The sequence below is a fragment of the Temnothorax nylanderi genome, unplaced genomic scaffold, assembly GCF_030848795.1.
Source record: "Temnothorax nylanderi isolate EJ_2023f unplaced genomic scaffold, tnyl_v1.0 TNYL_tig0163_pilon, whole genome shotgun sequence".
Classification (NCBI taxonomy): Eukaryota; Metazoa; Arthropoda; class Insecta; order Hymenoptera; family Formicidae; genus Temnothorax; species Temnothorax nylanderi.
This window is the reverse complement of record NW_027249225.1, coordinates 3768-21177: the sequence shown is the minus strand read 5'-3', so window position 1 is coordinate 21177 and position 17410 is coordinate 3768. Positions and strand designations below refer to the sequence as shown.

The 17410-nt window shown below is 40.0% G+C and overlaps 1 protein-coding gene and 1 long non-coding RNA gene across 4 annotated transcripts in view; one reads left to right on the top strand and one right to left on the bottom strand.

The window, feature by feature from the left end:
* The window catches only part of Atpalpha (sodium/potassium-transporting ATPase subunit alpha), a 39197-nt gene extending 35914 nt beyond the window's left edge, over positions 1-3283 (bottom strand). For 2 of the 3 annotated variants that reach the window (XM_071715409.1, XM_071715410.1), the window contains exon 1: positions 3139-3278. In XM_071715409.1, coding sequence (XP_071571510.1) covers positions 3139-3150 — 12 coding nt within the window. In that variant the 5' untranslated portion in view covers positions 3151-3278. Of the gene's footprint in view, positions 1-3138 lie in introns of all 3 variants that reach the window. The other variant, XM_071715411.1, reaches the window with a different exon arrangement.
* Positions 3284-10448: 7165 nt separating this feature from the next.
* On the top strand, positions 10449-11679 carry LOC139777797 (uncharacterized). The gene is made up of 2 exons (XR_011719435.1): positions 10449-10831; positions 11084-11679. It is a non-coding gene; the product is annotated as an uncharacterized lncRNA (long non-coding RNA).
* The last annotated feature ends 5731 nt before the right edge of the window (positions 11680-17410 follow it).

Below are 17410 nucleotides of genomic sequence, written 5' to 3'. Positions count from 1 at the left end.
CGTCACTCACGCGTGAATGACGACGACGACGACGACAACGACGATGACGGTGGTAAGTAATCGAGAAGCGGAAGTCGGTCCAAGAAATTTCAATGAATAGGAAACACCGGTAAGAACCACTTAAAAGAATTAAACTTCTCAATTAAATACGGTGTGTGTAATTATAAATCGCAAACTCGTGCATAGCTGTATCAAAACCGACAAAAGAAGAAAGAAGGAATTGCGTTTATTTCTCATTCTGACACGCTATCGTATCTTGAGTACTGGGCACTGAGGTGATGGTCACGTAAGATTAAGTAACATTGTTAACAGCACTCAGCTCTCTCGACTACCAAGACAATTGTGTCTCTTAAGAAATGTTTGAAAGATTGAAATAAAATTGATAAAACCTCTTTCAGCTGGACGAAAGTCAAAATCAGATTTTCTATTCATCTCATAGTGAATCCGGACATAAGCATGCCGGAAAGTCGTAATAAAATAACTAATGAAAAACTCGGCAGAAAGATGTTGCTGAGGGATGGAGGAAGGAAATGGTGGAGCTTCTAGATCGAGGGCGTGTCGCTCGTGTCCCTCGAGATTACATACTTGTTTCGACTATCCGTAGAATTACTATCGTTGTTTGTATTTTGAGAGTTGGAGATAACGAGCGAAGTACGAGGAGTCTAGATAGAGAAGACCTAAATAGCTTAAGCCATTAAATCATCCCTTCAATTCAGATCTAATTCGCGGTTTACCACAAAGACATAACCTAACCCGTGAATTACTGAAAAACTAACTATGCCAGAAAAAACTCAATTGCACAGTTTTACGAATTAGTATTTGCTACATCGAAAGCAATCATAAATGTATTATTAACAATGAGAGCGTTGTCACGCGATAACAATGTGTATTACACATGTACAAAAAATTAAGCCACTTTAACGCAGTTTTAATTTAGATTCGGTAAATCAATAAATCAATTACAGAAAAAATCTTGTAGGTTTTACAGAGTGCATTTAGAAACGAGCCTATGGATCGAAATAACGTTAACGTCTCGAAATGAGACGTTATTAGACCATCTAATTTTCGTCCGATATCAACTGTATCGGTCGAAAGTGCGATACCACCTTTTCCCGAGGAGCTTTCATGCGGCACACGGGTTCGCAGCGATTGAACTTTAGCGCGGCTCTAAAAATAACGGTCGCCGTCGATCCATCCTTCCGCTACTGCCACGACGACGCGCATAATTAATCGATCCGTTCGTCTTCGAGAAGCGTTTCCGAGAATAAAACAACAACCGACAATGCGATTTCCGAATTCATATCCTCACCGATCATCATCGGGGACCACTGTTATTAGGACACCCACCGGCGACGAGACATGAAGATAAGGATTTTCCGTGAAGAGAAGCAATCTTGCGACCCACGGCGAGCGAGCGAGCGAGCGAACGAGCTTGCGTGCGGAGCAATCTGCGCAGAAGCGCGCCGAGAAAATCACTAAGCGCGTATTTGCATCGGACGGAACGAGCATCGGAGCAAAATCTCCATCGAGCTCGCCGATCGGACGATTCTATCCGCAGCTAATCATTGACGGACTTCCGCGACTGATGCCGAGTAACTTCCGGATAGAACTTGTTTTTTTATAACGAAGTCTGAATATCTGCGAAGAACTTTCCACGGACGAAACTAAGCACTTCCGGAGAACTTGAAAATCCTTTAAAAATATTTCGACACGATCAATGTTCCTAATTTTCCAACGAGATCATCTGTCATTCGCTTAGTAGAGCACGAGGAAGGCGTTGACGATCGCACGTTGACATTTATTATAGCGTTTTTCATTGGCAGAGCTGCCTGGTGCGCATTCAGTGCACATTAAAGCCGTCGTACACAAACCAACGTAAAGTGTATGTTTAATATAAACGGGTTAAATCACGAAATCCTCAATATTCTTTATTGCACTATTTGGTAAAATATGTACTGGGTATTTTATCAGTCGAAATATTTGCATTTTACTTTAAATATTAGAGATTAAATCAGGTACAACGGCTTTAATGTGCACTGAGTGCGCACCAGTTCTGCCAATGAAAAACGCTATTAGATAAGCGGCGAAGTGTCGCACGGCACACTGTCGAGAAAAGCGGCGCGCGAGGGAAGCGACTAGTTCTAAAAACGGAACGGGAGAAAAAATCTACGATAAGCACAAAGTATCGTAAAACTTTACCATATTCCACGGAGTCGCGAGAATTAACAAATGAAAGGAAGGCAAGACACGGAGAGAGAAGCCATGCTCGAGACAGAAATGAGAAGGAGAGAACGAGGAAGTTATCAAATCGGAAGTTCCTCGCTTTCCTGGTAACGGCACTAACAGAACTGATCAGCGACAAGTTTGACAAAAACTTGAGGGGAAGAGAGAGGGGAAGAGAGAGAGAGAGAGAGAGAGAGAGAGAGAGAGAGAGAGGGAGAGAGAGAGAGAGAGAGAGAGAGAGAGAGAGGAAGAGAGGGAAAGAGAGAAAACGAAAGAAAGAGATGGAAAGGGACTAGTCTGCTATCGAACAGGTATTTCAATCTAGGGAGAAAAGGAGAAAAGGAGAGTAGAAGAGAAAGAGAGAGGAAGATAAGGAAGAGCTTCAGAAACTTCTCTTTCTCTCTCTCTTTCACACGAGCTCGTTTCTGTCTTACACATTCATTCTCTACAATTTACTTGTTCAATTTGTGAAAACTAAATTTAATTCACTGATGCAACTACAAGAGAAGAAATCCGCGAGGCGCGTGATGTCACTGAAATGTCACTACTCGCGGAGTCCCTTAGTAGACCGATCTGTCACTCGAATCAGCTGCGCTTGACAGACACCCTCCTACCATCTTCTTTCTGGAAGTCCTCCGTTCGCCACCGTGTGAGCCTGACAAAAGCTCTCCAACCGGCCTCGTAGGGCCGTGCGAGAGTTCACCTCTCGAAAATGCTTCGTAGTCGCGGCGATTTCTCGTTCTTTCTCTGTCTCACTCCCGCACACACGGCACGCAGGCACGCACACAATCTCTCTTTCCCTTTCTCTCTATCTATTATCTATCTATCTATCTCTATCTCTATCTCTATCTCTGTCTCTATCTCTCCCTGTCTCTCTTCTTTTTGTTGTTCGTTGACAAAGCTCTAAGCACAAACCTTGTCATCCATGGCTGCGGCGAACGGTGTTCGGTGAAAGATAGAGGATTAGCAACGCGGCTTCGGGTGGACCAGAGACTGACTGGCGTTTCGTGTCGTCGAGGACCGCCGGCATCATCGACCCGTATTCCCCACTGCCGCGACACCTACCCCCGCCGTGCGATCGCCTCCCTACTCTTTCCGCTCCTATGCACGCCCTCCTCTGTTACCAACGGTGTTCATCCCGCACGTCATGACCCGTCTTACTTCTCTCTTTCTCTCTCTCTCTCTCTCTTTCTCTTCTCCCCTTCTCTCTTTCGCCCTACTAGAATCTACGCGCGCGTCTAGGGAAAATTCCCTCGTTCCCTCCTTGAATCCCGTATGTGAAATTAAGCCACGTTTGAGAAACCGGATAAATTTAAAAAATTCGGTATTCCCGTGACTTAATTTTTTAAGTCATTGATATGTGAAGTAAAGACCATATGCCGACCGTCGTGTCTCCATCGACTTGAACAAATGTACAAATCTTTTCCAAAAATATTCACACTCAAGTTCAATTAATGAAATTATAACAATAGTTGTATTTTCCTAATAAAGTTGTATAATGAATTTAACTCCTGCTCAGGAAAAATTATTTTTTTTCCACTTTTTTATTCGCTTCGTTCGATGACCGATAAATTCTACTTGGCGAACGGAACGAGCGACAAGGAAAAATTCGACTGTAGATCTCTATCAATCAAAAAGGTTTGATGATTACTGCAGAGTACAGGAAGTAACAAATATCCATCCCAATTAGCAATTTACCTAGGACCTAGTGCGCGTCCGCCACCCAACGGGACTTGCCAGCCCCGCGACTCGCTTGCAGGCACCCCCTCGGCCCCCTACTTGCCTCGTACCCCTCGTGCTCCTCTCTGCGGTCGTAACAACACCCGTTCGCCGGCAAACCCGGTTGCGCGCGCAACCCGTTCGCCAACAGCTCTTCATGGCGATGCTACTGCTGTGCAACGTCGGTCCGCGCCCCCGAAACGACAGCGCGCAAGCTCCCCGTGGCCGGTGATTCTCATCCGAGTCGCCGCATCGACACGCAAGATTTCGAATATTCGATGGAATTCAGGATCAAAAATGAATCCGGTCAAGATTACGCATAGATTATGGATAAAAGCCGATTACGGCGTATATAATGATATGGGGGGGGGGGGAGATAATCGGAGCTTTTTATCCTCCAGCAAAAGACTAATTTGGCGTTATCGAAAAATGCTAATTTGTATAGGAATTTTTGTAGGAAAAAGAAATAGAAATGAGAATGGACTTTATCAAGATATATATTGTCAGCATAGTAAAACGGGAATAGAGGGAATGAATCTAGACTATTTTATTTGACAGACTGAAAGATCGCTCCTCAGGGAAATTTTGCCAAGAAGAACGAGGCCTTAACTGGCGAAATAACTGCGTTAAGTAGAAGACAAGAGAAGTAATTTGAATCGGAAACTGATTGAACGCCTCGCATTGAGATTAATGATGATTCCGATATATTGTGACTAGGGTGAATGACGATAACCTATTTGTCTAACGTAATTGCACTAATAATGCTAAATGATAAAATTCATCTAAATGCCCAGATATAGATACGTGCTATTATCGAAAAGTACGAACACAGAAGTATAGATATTACTTTTACTGCTCATGAAAAAATGATCCGCTTTGTCAAAGCTTTTCAGGGGGATTTTTGTTATGTTTCATCTATTCTACTTTTTATCGGATACTATTTGTCTTTGATGTTAAACGAATAGAAATAAATCGTTATTTAAAGATATTAAACTTGAATAAAATCGTATCCAATTCTTTTCTCCAATCAAAAATTTGCATATTTTAGTAAAATATTACAAAAAATGAATTTAAAAAATTTCATATGCTCTTTCTTCTAACGCTGGAAAACTTAAGCGAAAATTGTTTTATTAATTATAATTAGATTGGTGCAAAAAGAATGTGAGCACAAATGCGAGCGCGATTCTTCTCTTAATAAAGCAAAACATAAAACGTTATACTTTAGTGACGTTATACAGTATAAAAAACCCGGGTAAGCTCATTTTATTCGTTACGACAGGCAGGATAAATGTTAATTTCTAAACACTGAGAAAATAAAATATTTTCGTAACATTAATAACGGCAGAGAGGATGTATCCACATGGAGTGTCATCAACGTCACATCTGCGTCAATGCTTAAGGTTTAAGAGTTTCAGAGCTCGTGTATATAAGTTTTCTCAAGTTTGAGTCCTCGCTCGTCGTCAAGCTGGAGACGGTTGCCGAATGCTCGGACGAAAATCACTCTCTGTACAATCAGACAAGTTGAGAGCCATCGCAGGCCGCGATCTGTGCTACTGGGCTACGCGTCCGCGTCAGACAGGCGCTTTGCCTGACCGACCGACCAACCTCTACTGCTGCTCATCCCGTTGTCTCTCTTTCTTTCCCGCCTGTTTCGTCCGTTTCGTGTCGTCGTCTCGCCTCTCTCGCCATTCTTCTCACGATACGCGTTACGATATGAGCCAAGTTTTGACTTCCGAGAGTGGTATTTCCGCCCTTATTCGCCACACCGCATTCGCGTGGGGAGAACGGAAGGAAGACAAGTTCTCTTACTTTCTTCACACCAAATCCTAAGGAGTACCATATCCCTAGGCAAAAGTTCTTGGAAATTTACGATTACATTAAAGATGCAGTAGATGCACGACACCTCGTAATATAGCGAGTAAGGATTATAAGAATTGTTTCATAGAGTCAGAATCGATTTTTTTTTACAAAAACATCGAGATATCAATCGCTTCTCCAATAGTTTTTACAGAGCCAGTAGTTTGAAGGTCACAGACTATTTGAAAAATAAAAAGCGCTTTAAGGGATAGAGAGAAAATCGAATGTTATAAACGAGCAAATTAAAACCTTTTCAGGTAAAATTGCGAGCAGATTTCCCTGTGTCACCTAAAAAGTAAAGCTATTTGCTATTGTCCTATTAACAAGCGCGATGGAATTTCGTCACTCGCCACTTGCAAAAATCTATCTATATAAAATAGAATGTCTGTATGTATGTATGTATGTTTTTTATACACTCTTAAACTATTCGACCGAATTTTTACCAAAAGTATATAAAATAGGGGTAGAATTTTCCGGGGAGTGTTATAGAGTGTATAGTTTTTCGTTACCGATCTTTTTGGGAACCGGTACCGAAATTTTTCCAATTTTTCGGGAATTAATTTACCGAATCTCAAAGAATTGTATATGAAACAGGGGTAGAATTTCCCGGGGAGTGCCATAAAGTGTATAATTTTTCGTTACCGATTTTTTTAGAAATCGGTTACGAAATTTTTTAAATTTTTTAGGAAATAATTGAGTGAATCTTAAAGAATTGTATACGACGGAATTGACCCAGATAGCACAGTGACGTCAAATGATGTATTAATTCCGTCATAATGCCGTCATAATGACGTTAGAGACGGCATTATGACGGAATTTTAATTGTCACTGTCCTATCTGGGGAACTTGAGTCGATAAAAAAGTGATATTTTTCAATTTATAGCATTTTTGTGGATTGGTGTGTATGTATGTTTGCTTAACTACTTATTCGTTAGTGGACCAAATTTTAAAGTGGTAAATATGAAATAGGGGTAGAATTTTCCGGGGAGTGCCATAATGTGTATATTTTTTCGTTACCGATTTTCTGGAAACTAATTTTTCTAATTTTTTTAATTTTTCGGGAAATATTTGACCGAATCTTAAAAAATTATGTATGAAACAGGGGTAGAATTTTCCGGGGAATGCTTTTACATTAATTTACCGATTTATCGATTTAGTTAGAACCGGTTTAAAAATTTTATTAATTTTTCGAGGATGGGTTTAATTGCCACGATGTGTATTATTTTTCGATAACAATTTTTTTTTTTAAACCGGTTCAAAAATTTAATTAATTTTTCGAGGATATAAAGGATTCTTTGCAATTGCCTGATAAGCCATTGCCTGATAAAGGAATTTTTTTTTATTAAGGATATTGAAACACAAATGAAGTCGTTTGAAGAAAAACGACTCCCGGGCGAAGCCCGGGTAACCAGCTAGTATATAATATAAAACGATAACAAATATAAATTTATCCTCGTTCTCTCAACATATGTATTCATTAAAGTAAAATTAATTTTCATTGATTTATTAAATTCAGTATTCGCGGAGATTCGATTTCGCGTTACACTGTGCAAATATCGTTAATGTTTATGTACTCGTTATGCGATTTTTAGAAGAAGGGATAAACGATAATTGGCAGCGATTATTCGTTAAATGGTAACGCCAAGTCGCTTCCAGACGTCGCGTCTTTGTGATGAGTCATCTCATTACTCGAATTACCAGATAATTACCACCGTCATCGCTGCATGTCAGCCGTGGATCTATTACGGTATAGAAATCCATAAGCCTATAAAGTGCAAAATAAATTTTACAAGCGCGTTAATAAACGATCGAAAGAAAAAACATAAATTATTTAAATGGGGATAGAATTTAAGGATTTAAGGATACTAATTAAATTTCCATTAATAAATTTCATATGTATATTCAATATTGGTTTTTAAGCTTCTCTCGCATCTTAAGACATGCTCGTTAAAAAACATGAGTTATAATGTAATTACTATCGCATTACTATCGTTCTCGAAAGTTTGACAAGTTGCTGCCGTAAAAAATATCGACCAATTATATATTTATGATGAGGAGGTGCCATCAGAGCTTTACGGTTTTTTTCTTGTTCTAAGAGGACCGCAGCTTTTAAAACTTGTAAATTCGATGCGTCCGCCGATTTACGCTCAAGATTTTTACCACTCTCTTGTCGTCACTAACAAAGGGTCACCATATAAGACACGGGTTATCATAAATAAAAAATGAAATAGAGAGAAATAAAATTGCGATCGATCCAGAGAGAGAAAAAAAGGAGACTATATATGCCGCGAAAAGAAAGCTCGGCCAGCGAAAAGAACGAACAGAAAAAAAATGAGCGGGGGAGATGGAGCAAAAAAATTGTCGCGTGACATTATGAAGGCGTTCGATTGTCAATAATCCGATAGCAAACTTTCCGAATCAAATGGCTAACGTTTGCCTCGTTCACATCCCTTGACACGGGATTATTCGTACAAAAGTACTTGCGTGCGTACAATAATAACAATATGCAATAAGTAACGTTTAACAATAACGTTTAACAAATAGAATTAAAATATCAATACTCGGAATAAGAATATTTATATCAGTCTATAAAAATAAAAGATTAAGTAAAAAAATGAATATCGATAGATGCAACATTCTTTTTCTGTCACTGACAGTTCGTAGAATAGTAGTTGCCTTTATAAGAAAGTACTGACATGATAGCTGGTTATGATTCTGAAAGAATGGAAATTGCTATTCCCATTCTGTGACATACATATGTCAATACAGTCAACAGTTTGGTCCCAACATGCTAGGACATATAACATCCATCTTTACTCTTTTACGCTTCTCTATTCCAAATAATGTAATGTGTGAAAATTTTAGAGCAAGTTTCTATGTGTAAATGTCAAAACTCCTCTTTCTCTGCCCCCCCCCCTCCAATATCTATAGTAAAGGAGCGTAGCTTTTTGGCTCGAGCTAACATATCAACAATGTCTGAGTAAACAAAAGTACAGAGGGAAAGAAACACAGTGACTACAACATTTATTCGCATTATTTGTCAAAGAAACGTCAATCGACACGCGTATCATCGTCTCAACCAGTATAAAAATCAATCCGGCCAAAAATACGTTCGGGATACCAGCCCCCGGTTTTCTGGCGCAAGCAGATTTTTCGGGGCTTTACGGCACGAGTATTTATAAACAACTGACGAAAGACCTGAGACGCGCGCGTATATCTGGTGACGTAGTTAAAATGACGATAACGAGACCGGCCCAATATTGCGTCAATGAGATCCTGCCGTCGATGTTAACGATATTTAGGCTTTCGATCGTACTTGCACGCGATTCGTCTGTTCTCCTTGCTACTCTGGCTCCGTTACAGAAATCAGTAAGATACTGAAATATTAGACGATAACTGCATAAATGCGACTAAACGGCATAAATTATCACGTATTTAAGTATAACATCGCAAAATGGACATTTTATGCCAATTCGAAGAAGATAATAATTATAGACATTGCTACAAATTGCAATTTGTCACTAATAAAATTATGAGTAATTTCTCTGACATAGAGGGACTAATACTCTGGCACGTTCTCTGGTCATGATCTAGTCATGAGCATTATACAAGTCTTGTAGTTTTCTGAAATAAAATTTAACGTGAAATATATATAATTCTAAAAAAAAGTAAAAAAAGAAAGAAAAGAACCTTGAATCCGCAACCCGAAATTTTGTCGCTTATCTTGTTCTGCACTGTGTTTTTTGCGATAATATCATTCAATGTTCTCCTTCATAAAATTATCTGCGGATAAATATCGATTCTGATAAGGTGATTGAAATCGATGAGAATAATGAAGAGCATTCGTGTCCCGATTCCGTTAAGGTGAATCTCGACTACCGATAGCGGATGATCCGGATATGGTTGATCGCCCGCGCGTATTATCGCGGTAGTCACAATTGCGTTGACGTCGACTTCGTATCAATTAGATAGCACGATTTATCGCACCTTAAATTGCTCGTCGCTCGATTGTAAATTGAAAAGATAAAAAATGAAAGACAAAAATAACGAGAACGAGAACGAGGACGAGCGGCCTAATTCGATTAATTCGATTCCACTGTCGCGTATTAATTATTATCCGCCAATTGCGATTCACGCGATTTCGTTTACGACGGAACGTGTGCGGTGTGCGCCGAGTGCAGTTCGGGGAAATAAGTGACGAACGATGTTTCTTTGAAAATAGCTATTCATATACATTGAAATAAAAATGTCACCCTCGAAAATGTAAAAAAGATAAGAAAGCGATACGTTATAATCTTATTAATATCGATGGAATTTCATAATTATATGGGATTTCTCGCATATAGATTCACTGTCAGTGCTAATTAGCGAAGTTGCGCGGAATTTTTGGCACGCCTCGTATGAGAGACATACTCGCGGGAAGCGCATGTTCTCGTCGACGCGCGACGGACGTACGATGAGGAAATCGCTCGTGTGCGCCGCGAGCGCCAGGTTTATCTCATTCTCTCGTTTATCCTCCTTCAAGCCAGCCTCCAAGGAGACTCTCGGTCCAAGCACCGGCGATGTTCATCGAGCGACCGCCGGGCGATTCGCGGTGACGCGAGTTACGCAATCGCCGTCTGACTGGCCTTGCGCCAATCTCACGTATCACTCACTCACGCACTCTACTACTCTTCTCTTCTCTTCTCTTCTCCTCTCTCGCAGAACTCTCGCAGAACCGGAACAGAGAGAGGACACGAGAAGACTAGATGTACAAGATAGAAGAGCGACGAGATGGAGAGATGAGCATGTTGCGAAACGTGTACTAACGTAGAGACAACTCGCGTCTCGCGCGAATCTGGCTCTGTCTCTGTATACGTTCCTCGCGATACGTATCGATAACTGACCCATCCGATCGGTCGCCAGTTTACGGCTTTTAATTCAATTTCCTCCGTGCGCGCGCGTCACTCGTATCGCCAGGCAAACTGCAAAAACTTGCGATCTTTGATACGCGGAACGGGCCACTGTCATTCGGGGAGAGACGAGCGAATACGTGAGTTTTTAAGAAGTGCAGAAAATATGTTTCAAGAGAATGTCTTCCGTCCTTATACTGGTTGCTCTAAATAAGTTTATAAAATAGTAATCGAAATAAAATAAATAAAATAAAAAAATATCCGCGATATGTAATAAGCTGTTGATTGTTTTTATTTCCATATTTCCAAGTTTTCTGCCGAAATCCTCCCTCTATCCTATCTATATAGGTATATAAATTCCTTTAAGATTACAAAAGTTTCCTTCTGTCTAGGTTCTAGGCAGTTCTAGGTCATGGAGCTTGAGTACAGTTGCACCAATTCTGCTGCTCATTTATGTCACCGGATGACACAGTCGACCATTGGTTTACAAATTAATGCATTTGGCTGTACAAGCCAGCGAACATTAATTCCGAAAAATACAGAGAAAATGTTTGGAAATTTCCATCCAAATTATATCAACGAATATTAATGAGTTTCTAACAGCCATAAACTATAATAATTAAAACTGTAATAATTTGAATTAATTCAAATTTAAATACAAATTCTGTAATAAATTTGAAATAATGTTTATCCACGAGTAAAGGAGGAATGGGTAAATTAATAGTCCTAATTTCGTACGAAAATAAGCAATACTCAATTACAAAGAATAATTTGCGCACTGTTTACCGCGCTGAGCTCTTAATTAGCCTGCTCCTCCTTTACTTTTGGATATTCAATGTCAGAGCCTTCTACTTCAATTTTGTAATAATGCATGCATATGTACCTATAAGTATATCACGTGTGTCCTTGTATAGCGTCGAATTTAACTGTGTATTCAATAACAAATTACAATAATAAAAAATAAAATTTAACATAAAAATGAAAGAAACATATACGCGATCTCAATTTCAACTTTAGCACTACCTGTGCTCGAAAGACATTCTGATTTGGAGATATTCCGTTTTAAAAAACTGTTGATATTGCTCGGCACACACGCAAATGTGCGTATTTGACATTAAAGAATGCGCGATCGTCGTCACTGCGTTATGCAACTCGCGTTATCAAACTACTATCGTAGTTTGCCATGCGCGCCCGGGACATCACGTGCGTGAAGCTCAATCGCCGATTATGAGCGTTTAAAGTGTACAAACGGCGGTGGCGAGCGTCTTTTAAATCGCGTCTGTTGTCCGAACTGCTATATTCTAGGGAAAAAGAAAAAAAAACCAACACACGTGCGATTCACGAGGCGTACGGTTTACGAGCTGTCGCAACGACACGACGCGAAAGAGAGACAGAGTGAATTCATCGATCGCGGAAATAGATCCCTCGCCCACCATATTCCGTATTGTAATGCCCACTGAATGAGACTGAAAAATGAATTGAATTTCTAAATTCTTCTCTTTGTTACATCATTCGATATTCAAAGTGATTCCGTTGGAGAAAGAGAGAGAGAGATGTATATTGTTACCGACATCCCCAATATATGTATTTCGACCGTGAAAAGAGAAAAAGTTCTCTTATCTAGAATTATGTGCTCGATCATTATTCGTTTCAATCAAGAGTATTTAACTTTGTAATTATCGCAACGAGTACGGTATCGTGTAACTTAATGCGCACGAAAATTAATATTTTATGTGTGTCATAATTATAATTATGATACGATAATAATATAACATTAAAAAAAAAAATCGAATATATAGATAATAATGTAACTTAAAATCGTGACTTAAAAGCGCAATATCCTGGATACATATAGTATATTCTATTTCTCGCACTTTTTGCTTTTTATTTTTGGTACGTCGCTTCCTAAGAGAATCCGGTGCGATATGTGACAATGCCACGATGAATAACCGCGTCGAAGTACGATAGTCAATCTGGAAAGTTGCGGCGAGCCGGAAGAGCTGATCGGAGAACTGTGTTGTGGCGGACAATAAATAAAAGCGCGTCCGTGCAAACAAATGCGGTTTATGACGTCATCTGGCTACTAGCCACTTTGCTATTATTATTCATCGAGACAAAAAAAAGAAGGGAGATAGGAGAGGTAGATGGGAAATTAATGTGTAATAGCTCTGTTAGCTTTAATGGCACCTTTTTCTCCTTCTGTATTCAAAATGAAAACGTTCTGTTTCGAGAGAGAGAGAGAGAGAGAGAGAGAGAGAGAGAGAGAGAGAGAGAGAGAGAGAGAGAAAAAGGGAGAGAGAGAAACAGAGAGGAAACAAAGTGCAGGGAGCGAAACGAATGGCTTTTGTATCTAATAGCATTCAGAACTGCGTATCGGAGAGTTGACCACTCAAAGGTCATTGTCGAAATGTGTGTAGTCTAACAAGTCGAAAGATATATCTACATTTGCCAACTTTCTCATATCGACAGACGTCAAAACCGCAAAACAATAGAAGTAATACCGCGATTCAAACATGGATATCACAGAGATCCGTGTATTTGGCCACAATGTTGAATAAATACACACACAATTGATTCTTTATTTATTTATTTATTTATCTATCTCAAGCATCCGTGAGAAAGCTCTCACGATTCTTCGGCCTTTGCACAACGTTTGTCTAATGTAAACGTCACGTACGATGTAACCACCATGTAGTAGTTTTCGATCTCTCTCTCTCTCTCTCTCTCTCTCTCTCTCTCTCTCTCTCTCTCTCTCTCTCTCTCTCTCCTCTCTCTCTCTCTCTCTCTCTCTCTCTCTCTCTCTCTCTCTCTCTCTCCTCTCTCTCTCTCTCTCTCTCTCTCTCTCTCTCTCTCTCTCTCTCTCTCTCTCTCTCTCTCTCTCTCTCTCTCTCTCTCTCCCCCTCTCTCTCTCTCTCTCCCTCTCTCTCTCTCTCCCTCTTTTATCGTGAGAATTTTTAATTTGGCACTTGACACGTGAACGAAGCTTTTCGGCTTCACTCTCGCGTGACGCCGACCGTGAGCCGCCGCCTTTTGACAGATTACGACCGTCACCGGTTAGCTCCGGTTCGAACACACGTCAAGCAGAGACCGTCTATACGTTCGATCCAGTTCGAACCGGTAAACCGGCGACTAGCGGTCTCGCGAGATTCAATTCGCGCGCCCGACAGTTAATGCACCGGACTCCCTCATCGCTAAGAAACTTACACTCGTAAAAGCTATACATACTCCGATTTTTGTTATCGTAAAATTTTCAATAAGGAATACGGAATTTCACACCACAGAATTTAGATACAGAAATTATAATATTAATAATGTTAGCATCCCGAGCATCCGAGTTAATATTAGTTGAGAGAGAAATGATATTTTATAATGTGTCACAGTTACCGCACAAAACCGCAAACTTGAATATGGATTACGGAGAACATATGCATACATTTAATTTTGTACGTAGAATTAAAATTGCCGGAATATTTAAGTTGGCATGAAATTGCCAAGTCCGGAGAATTCCAAGCCGTCTGACTACTGCGTGCCTCTTTCCACTGCAATTGTCTGATTCCCGTTACCCGGGATTACTACTCGACGAATTGAGATACACACGAAACTGAAAATTGATTGGAAACCGTTTTCAATCTGCTCACGTCCATTCTCAATTTCCGGCAATGTAATTTTTCACAGTAAAGTCTTGCATTTCGCAGTGGCGCTATCGCATCGCTGTACGTTCTCCCTCTGATTATTTCGGTAATGGAATTAGGTTAAATCTCTCAAAATTCTCATCATCTATCGATGGCTGCTTTCTATAATTATTGCTTACGGGAGGAAAGCTCTAAACAAATAAAAAATTATTAAGCAATAAACTTACTAATAAATGTCAATAATACGAAGCTCGTGAAAAATTCCAAAGCTTTCGCGTATTGGAAATATTTCGATACAATTCTTAACCATTTTCGTTCAACAATATCCTAGAGATCTCACGAGAGTGATTTCTTGCGCTCGACATTCGGTCAAGGCTTTTATATAATATTTGGAGCAGCTTCCGGTAACCAGATTCTGTAGGTTGGCAAAACCAATGACCCTAATCGCCTTCTCGATATACTACAACAGCGGTTTCTCAGATAACGGCTACCGGAAAAATGCGGGAAAGTCTTGTCGTGTGGTAAAGAGAAAGGTCACAAAAAGGCGAGAATTTATTCAAATGCACGAAACACAGAAAGTAAATACATTATATTATCTAAAATAACATCAATCCTTAAAATCTGATTTCAAATTTCGAACATAGACAATTTATCTGATTTATTATCGGACATATTTATCTCGTGTCACGTTTATATCTGAAACTCTTCACAAAAGCGGAGCGTACTCTAAAGACCGCGCAAGTCGGAAAATATTCGAAAAATGATGATCTTTCATGGCAAACAGTGAGAGATTTGCAAAAAGTAGGTACCGCGTTTTATTAGTTTTATTTGACGCGGCATGCATTACGAAGCGAAATAGTTAAATTCTTATTTCCAGATTTTTATTTCCGCTGTTTTATTTGCCTGGGTGCGAAAGGGTGCGATTTCGATCATTTCGAATAATTATGTCTTACATCCGCGAGCTTTGTTAAAAGAACGCGCACGCGCGCGACGCACGACATACATACATATACATACATACAGACGACGTACGCACGTGCGTGCGTACACGCCAGTGTACAGTGTCCGCGGCGGTTGACCGTGACTGTATCTACGTCGGAGGAAGAGACACATTACGTTCAATCTACCTCCGTCGCTCTCGGCTCTGACTTCTCGCGAATCTCTCGCGCGAGAAGAGGAACGCGAAAAAAAGCGCAACGCGCCACGCCGCGCCGCGACACGTCGTTCCGTTCCGTTCCGTTCCGTTCCGGCCGATGACTCATTCGCGCGAAGCACATTCACGGCGTGAATCACGTCCTGAACGTAATGTGATTAAACTAAGGAAGCCGATCGACTCGCTCTTTGTCGAGTTCCGGAAGATGAGAGGCAGTAGAAAGCTCCCAGCTCGTAATCGTGTTCACGCAACGCATACCATTCGCTTCTGTATCGCAAAAGTAAACAGTTAAGTCAAGAATTAACCAAGTTTATCTTTGTCAAATTCTCAAAAGTAACGTATCGTTTGTACGTTGAAGATAGAACTGAACGGTGTGTATTCACATATATCCTCTGTGGTTATAAGATTTAGGATTAACAGCGACGTTATTCAAATGTTAAAAAACTTGAGAAAATCTAGCTTGTCCCTTTAAAATATTTTTATACAATATATGCAACTTAATTTTAGCTTTCAGGACATAGTTTAGCTTTCAAGACAAGAAATAAAATTAAAGAAATTATATTTACGCAATTAATTAAATTAATTAAATTTTCTGAGAAATTCTTGAAAGAAACATTAAGATATCATTAAACTATCACCTAAAGATATTATTGAACCTAAATTCCATTTTTCTGATAAGATAATGCATAACATTTTTTTTAAGGTTTATAACCTGAATTTGAAACATTTGAATTTTAAATCGAGGACTAACTAACTTACACTCTTTTATCAATAATATTCTTTATTACTAATTCTCAACTGCATTATCCTCTTTTATACTCAACTAATTAATTAAATAGAGATAATCCAATTACAATTTAAATTTATTGGCATTAAAATTAAATCTCCCATTAATCAGTCTTTTATGTACAATCCCAAATACCTTTTTCCTTTCGTTATATTTTTCTATTTCTGCGGATTATTTCCAACAATACGAAGATTATTCAACGCTCGTCGATTATTCCGGGCATCGATGATGCGGCTCGGTTCGTCTGGAATACACAGAATAGTCGTCGATGCAAATGAGTTAAGGGTGAAGGAGGCAGGCGCCTTGTTATTCGATTCTGAAGTCGTATGCCGCGCGACTCGAGATCGCGCGAGTCGATACGCGCGGCCGCGGCGTCGCGACGCTAGGCGACGCGACGCGACGCAACGCGACGACAGGAAGAGATTGGCGGCGTTTTTCGCAGCGCAAGAAAAGAAGACCGTACGCATTGCGTGGAAGTGGGTAGTCGTCGGTAGAAACAGGCAGATAGTGGGCGTGCAATTTCGACACAAAACGACGAGTAGTTAACTCGTTGAACGACCGCCCTCTTGCATATCCCTGCATGGTGACAAGGCATGGTAACGTTAGCGTTAGAGGAAACATCAAAGCGACACAAGTGGAATAGAAAAACCTAAAAAGGAAGGGGGAAAGACGGGAGAAGGGAGCAACGAATCTCTCTACATTTTCCCTTAACCTACATCCTACATCCGGAATCCTTCTTGTTAAATATTAAAGTTAATCTACGTCCAACTAATTTTTCTCTTTCTCCTCCGCTTTTCTCCTTCGAAAAAAAGAGAGAATCGAAACATGTTAATCGAGCATCGATTAAAATTTCCGGAAAGCAGCTAAATATACGAGATAAGCTGTAAAAAACGCGATGAAAGTCGAAACAAGTCGCGACAACGCGACGATAGTTTGACGGACGCTTTGTTCTTCGGGTTCTATCAGATTTCACTTGGACTTGTCAATCTGATGGAACGAGAGCGGAACAATGCCGATAGTGATAGACCTATGTGATATAGACCGGCGTTTTCTGCTGTCCAAAAATCCGTACGTAACCGAACGATAATATCGACGAATCGAATAAGTGCAATTATATAAGGATAGAAAGAGAAGGAAGCGGGGATAG